At 45.5% G+C, this 6,466-nt stretch overlaps 1 protein-coding gene across 1 annotated transcript in view; it reads left to right on the top strand.

Moving 5' to 3' along the window:
- The first annotated feature begins 2,885 nt into the window (after positions 1-2,885).
- Positions 2,886-6,466, top strand: part of HCLS1 (hematopoietic cell-specific Lyn substrate 1) — a 33,174-nt gene continuing 29,593 nt past the window's right edge. Inside the window, exons 1-2 of the mRNA XM_010845423.1 lie at positions 2,886-3,051; positions 5,942-6,053. Coding sequence (XP_010843725.1) covers positions 5,942-6,053 — 112 coding nt within the window. The 5' untranslated portion in view covers positions 2,886-3,051. The remainder of the gene's footprint in view (positions 3,052-5,941; positions 6,054-6,466) is intronic.

The following is a 6,466-nucleotide window of genomic DNA, read 5'->3' as shown; positions in this document are numbered from 1 at the left end:
AAAAAAGCACAACCTAAAAGTTGAGAATTCTGTTTTATTTGGCAGACAAAACTGAGAACTTAAACCCAGGCCGCAGCCTTCCAGATAGTTCTCTGGAACTGCTACAAAAAGGTAACGGAGAAGCCAGGATATATAGGAGTAAAGACCGTGCAGATGATACCACCCTTATGGCAGAAAGTGAAAAGGAACTAAAAAGCCTCTTGATGAAAGTAAAAGAGGAGAGTGAAAAAGTTGGTTTAAAGCTCAACGTTCAGAAAACAGATCATGGCATGTGGTCCCATCACTTCATGGGAACTAGATGGGGAAACAGTGGAAACAGTGTCAGACTTTATTTTTTTGGACACCAAAATCACTGCAGATGGTGATTACAGCCATGAAATTAAAGACGCTTACTCCTTGGAAGGAAAGTTATGACCCACCTAGATAACATATTCAAAAGCAGAGACATTACTTTGCCAACAAAGGTCTGTCTAGTCAAGGCAATGATTTTTCCAGTGATCATGTATGGATGTGAGAGTTGGACTGTGAAGAAGGCTGAGTGCCGAAGAATTGACGCTTTTGAACTGCAGTGTTGGAGAAGACTCTTGAGAGTCACTTGGATGGCAAGGAGATCCAACCAGTCCATCCTAAAGGAGAGCAGTCCTGGTTGTTCTTTGGAAGGAATGATGCTAAAGCTGAAACTCCAGTACTTTGGCCACCTCATGCGAAGAGTTGACTCCTTGGAAAAGACTCTGATGCTGGGAGGGATTGGGGGCAGGAGGAAAAGGGGACGACGGAGGATGAGATGGCTAGATGGCATCACCGACTCGATGGACGTGAGTTTGAGTGAATTCCAGGAGTTGGTGATGGACAGGGAGGCCTGGCGTGCTGCGGTTCATGGGGTCGCAAAGAGTCGGACACAACTGAGCGACTGAACTGAGCTGAAAGACCCTGCAGACAGTTGAAACTACAAAAGATTACTGTTAACTAAAGAAAACCAAATTACTGTTTATTAAAGAAAAGCTATGACAAACCTAGATGGTATTAAAAAGCAGAGAATTACTTGCCGACAAAGGTCCATCTAGTCAAAGCTATGGTTTTTCTAGTAGGCATGTATGGATGTGAGAGTTGGACCATAAAGAAGGCTGAACACCAAGGAACTGATGCTTTTGAGCTGTGGTGTTGGAGAAGACTCTTGAGAGTCCCTTGGACTGCAAGGAGATCAAACCAGTCAGTCCTAAAGGAAATCAGTCCTGAATATTCATTAGACTGATGCTGAAGCTGAAGCTCCAATACTTAGGCCACCTGATGCAAAAAACTGACTCACTGGAAAAGACCTTGATTCTGGGAAAGATTAAAGGTGGGAGGAGAAGGGGACAACAGAGGACGAGATGATTGGATGGCATCACGGATTCGATGGACATGAGTTTGGGCAAGTTCTGGGAGATGCTGAAGGATAGGGAAGCCCAGCGTGCTGCAGTCCATGGGGTTGCAAAGAATAGGACATGACTGAGCAACTGAACAACAACAAAGAAAACCAGATATCTCAAGTTAATGAATTTTCTCTGCACGAGAAGATTTAAGAGTCTGGGCTCATTGTTATGCATCTTAGCTATCTAGGGCTAGTGTCCTGTTCTTTCCCTTGCTGAGTCCCCTTAGGTGTGCCTTTGAGGTGGGTGCAGTGGCTAAGGACTTGGCAGGGGGCAGCTCATTTGTCTCCATCCTGAATTCCCTTAGGGCTCACCTGTGGCTTGATGTCAAGGAGCATAGCAAAGTTCCTGCTGGTCTTGAAGTCTCCACTAGAAAGTGATGTGTTTTACTTCTTATATTTTGCTGGTCAGAACAGTCAGCCAAACCAAGACTGCCTTCAAGAGGGAAGGGAGGGACAGAAAATCTTGTGGATTAGTAATAGAATGCCACAGGGACCTTCCATCATCTTGTACCACCTAGTTCTTTCAGATTTCTTCCTACTTCTGTGGTTGTTCAGACACTAAGTTGTGTCCAACTCTTTGTGACTCCATGAACTGCAGTATGCCGGGCTTCCCTGTCCTTCACTATATCCCAGAGTTGGCTCAAATTCATGTCCATTGAGTCTGTTATGCCATCTAACCACCTCATCCTCTTCCACCTCCTTCTTTTGCCTTCTGTCCTTCCCAGTAACAGGGTCTTTTTCAATAAGTTGGCTGTTTGCATCAGGTGGCCAGAGTATTAGAGCTACAGCTTCAGCATCAGTCCTTCCAATGAATATTCAGGGTTGATTTCCTTTAGGATTGACTGGTTTGATCTACTTGCAGTCCAAAAGTCTTCTCCAGGACCACAATTTGAAAGCATCAGTTCTTTGGTGCTCAGCCTTCTTCATGGTCCAAGTCTCACATCTGTGCATGACTGCTGGTAAAACCATAGCTTTGACTTATTGCTTGGGACTAAATCTTTCTGAATTAGCTCTGACTCCTCACCTCCCCCTAAAGAATATCTGAAAATTCCTCCCTCCATGTCTATGTCTTACCTTTCCCCTATGAGTTAACTCCCACATCTATTATATGTAACCCCCAGTTTTAAGTACTGTGGGTAATGTAGTGAGTTTCTTTTTAAATCCTCCTTTCAAAATCCACATAAAAATCAATTTTTTCCATTAATCCTTTCTTGATCCCTTCAGTCCATACCAAATTCTCCAAATTTCTTTATTATAAACAGATGCAACTGCCCATCTGTTTAGGGTACAAATGCTATTCTACAGCATTCTTCTATGTTTTCTAGTTAAATATTTTGCTTCCCTGACCAGACTATAAATTCTGAGAGAGCAGCACTTTTTTTTAAGGACCTCCGGAACTCTCAAAGTCTTGCAAAAGAGCAAGCACAGAACATTTAATCCTTTTTTATTTAAATGCCTAAGCAGAAGGAACTGACTCAAACTTCAGGAAGCAGTTGTGAAGACAGAGTGGCAGGAAATGACAGAAAACCTGAATACGGAACTGAAATAGCAGCTTAGAGTTTCTTGCTCTGAAGTGGCAGCAGCTAGAAAGGGGTCGAGTGTCTTCGTGAGGAGCTGAGAGAGCAAACGCACAGTTGAAGGTGGGTACTCTGGGCAGTGGGTATACGGGAGCACAGGACAAGGGTTGAAATGAGACAATGCTACCTGGCTGTTACTCCTTGCTGAGAGGTGAAGTCATTGCTAGTAGTCGTTTAACCTTTTATGGCCAGAAGGCCAGCCTGGTGGTGAGTGGTTGTAGATAATGAGCATGTGAGGATGGAAATAGAAACACCGGAGCCCAGGGAATGGGATTCAGCTGCCATCCAGGTCTCTTGGTTTCTGCCGACAACCTGCAATTCTCTCTAAGGCCCCTTGCTTCTAAGCACTGAGTTGGGAGAAGGATTACTGGAGGTGAAGACAGTCTCTGCCCTTGGAGAGCTTATGGGTCTAACAGAGAGACAAAACCCACAGGAGACATTGCAACAGATCAGGAAGTAGTTGCTAATGTACACCAGTGCTGAGAACCAAGCGCCAAATGAAGTCACGGTGCTTCGACTAGGGCTGGTTTCTCTGTTTGTAGGATCACAGAACCCCAGAGGGTCAGAAATACAGGGGACTTGATGGACTAGTGAGGTTAACCTGTTTTCCATTGGGAAAAACAGAGTTTCAGAGATGTTCAATACTTTACCAAAGTATTGATAAATGCCTGGTACCTGGCAAATGTGTACAGACTCTATCTTGACTCCCTAACCCATATTCTCACAGGAGCTTAGGAACAGAGCTGGGTGATCTGACTCCCAGTCCCTGTACTTTACTGAGGCAGCCTCATAAGTAGATCCTCGATCATGCCTGATATTCATGGCACCAGGCCTCAGCCAGTTACTCTCTAGGCTCCCACCTCTAAAAAGCACCTTTGGCTTCCCTATTCCCAGCCAGTAGCTCAAGGATGCTAAATTGGCTCTGTGTCAGGAACCTTTCTGTTTCAAAAATACATGAGGATGAGAGGCTTATGGGAGAGTCAGGCTGGGGCCTAAGAGGAGCAGTAAGAAAGAGGACAGGACCATCGGTCCTCACTGCTTCCTTATTGCTCATGAATATTTCAGAAACTTCTCTTTTCCAGTTTAATGTGTGAATTCCTTTTATGGCAGAGCTGCCCCAGAGCCAGGACCATAGGTCTTATCTACTTGCCCCCCATCCAGTACTGTCACCCCCTCGGGGGAAGCAGAACTGCTCCTGGCAGTGACTGGTCCCGCAGTCCAGCTGACTCGGTTCATACTTCCCCAGTGCCCTCTTTGCATCTCGTTAACCAATCTACCCCAGATTTCCCTTTGGCTGGTTTCCAAGGGGTTTTTCAAGGAGCTGGAGAAGGATGGAGTTTTCAAGTGAAAAGGAAAATTGGAGAGTCTGAGTGCCTGGCTGGAGAGACTGTAGATCTTAGGAGTGATTGTAAGAGGGGCTCCTTTAAGAGACAGTAAAGGGTATGGGAGTCTGAGCATGGAAGGGTGGGCCAGCTAGCAAGTGGTACCAAGGTCAAGAAGTCATAGACAAGAGCAGATGAGCATTGTCTGTTGTTTCCCCTTCACACCAAGACCCAGGACCCCACAGATGCAGAGCACCTGTGCAGCTCCTCATGCAGGACTGGCAGGCCAGCAGAGACACTGGGGATGCCCTAGTGAAATGATAATTCAATTTATCTGCTGCTGCTGCTAAGTCGCTTCAGTCGTGTCTGACTCTGTGTGACCCCATAGATGGCAGCCCACCAGGCTCCCCCGTCCCTGGGATTCTCCAGGCAAGAACACTGGAGTGGGTTGCCATTTCCTTCTCCAGTGCATGAAAGTGAAAAGTGAAAGTGAAGTCGCTCAGTCGTGTCCGACTCTTAGCAATCCCATGGACTGCGGCCCACCAGGCTTCTCCGTCCATGGGATTTTCCAGGCAAGAGTACTGAAGTGGGGGTACTGTTGCCTTCTCGGGGGATGCCCTAGTGAAATGATAATTTGGCACCCCCTCAAACTGGTGTTCTCCAAATATTTCTTAAACACATCTATTTAGTTTAATAAAAGTTTAATGATTCTTAATGTTCAGAACAAGGGATTTTATATGCTCTTTTTGAACCAGTTACTGTCCTTAAAAAATAATATATCGTTGTTCTTGTTTAGTTGCTAAGTCATGTCCGACTCTTTGCAACCCCATGGATGGAGCCCACCAGGCTCCTCTGTCCATGAGATTTCCCAGGCAAAAGTGCTAGAGTGGGTTGCCATTCCATTCTCCAGAGGATCTTCCTGACCCAAGGTTCAAACCCACATTTCCTGCTTGGCAGGCAGATTCTTTACCACTGAGCCACCTGGGAAGACCAAAACATGATTAAACAGTTTTTAAAACTTGAACAATGAATGAATTAGTCTCAGCAAATAATGCCTCCCCATACACTGTTCAGTGTAGGAATTTCAGCTGAGAGCCCCTACTGATATGCAGCTGTAAAGTGGCCAGTCTTAGAGTGGAGTTTAACAGATTGTAGACAGGAGTGTAGATGTTCACTTTATCAAGAACTGGGCTAATATATACCATGGCACCTATGAAAGAAGTCATATGTAGATATCTGAGTGGAATGACACTGTCATTCCAGGTATGTTCCATATCCCTCATTGATAAATGCTTTAAGCCACTGCCTGGGCTGGCCTCTTGACACAAGCGGGGGGTTTCAGCAGTTTTGACAGCAAGTTATTTAGTGTTACCTACACCCATGACTTCTCTCCAGACTAAAGAACCCAGGCTACATTAGTTCATCTTAAATATATCTGCATCGCCCCCCTCCTCTGAGCAAAAGTACTTTCCTAAAACTTTCATCTGCTTTGCTTCAGATTCTATTTTCTTCTAAGGAAAAAAAAAAAAATTGTAAGAAACATTGGGCTACTAATCACTGGTTTCAGCATTCTTCTTTTCCCACTTCTTGATTTTTTTCATCTAATCATTCCCATTTTCTTTCACCCTCAGATGTGGAAGTCTGTAGTAGGACATGATGTATCTGTTTCCGTGGAGACCCAGGGTGATGACTGGGACACAGACCCTGACTTTGTGGTGAGTGTGGAAATAACTTTACTTGGACAATAAGTGGCAGAGGGCAGGCATGTGGGCTACTCTGTACACTTGGAGGGGGCCTAGAAGAAGTCTGGGACTGGGCTAGCCCTAGATGGGACTGCCTGGCAGGACAGTTGTCTGCAATGAGTGGGGCCTGCATGATAGCCTGTGTTGAGACTGGAAGGAGGCAGGTGCAGATAGAGATGTTGTGACTGACAGAATTTGGAAGGCGATGCTGAGGAAGCAGGTTAACTGCCAGGATTTGAGCTGGACGTGTATAACTTGGAGGGATTCAGGAGTTGTAGGAGACCTAAAGAAGAAAGTTTGAGGGATGCAGAACAGAAAGGGAGGTTTCCGAGCTCACTGCCTCAATGTTACCGTGGGGGTCTGGGAGGATAAGAGTGGAGAGGGGTCTGAGTAAAGCCGCTGACTGAAGGAAGC

This window comes from Bison bison, unplaced genomic scaffold (assembly GCF_000754665.1).
Source record: "Bison bison bison isolate TAMUID 2011002044 unplaced genomic scaffold, Bison_UMD1.0 scf7180017864215, whole genome shotgun sequence".
Taxonomy (NCBI): Eukaryota; Metazoa; Chordata; class Mammalia; order Artiodactyla; family Bovidae; genus Bison; species Bison bison.
This window is presented reverse-complemented; position numbering and strand designations above follow the sequence as displayed.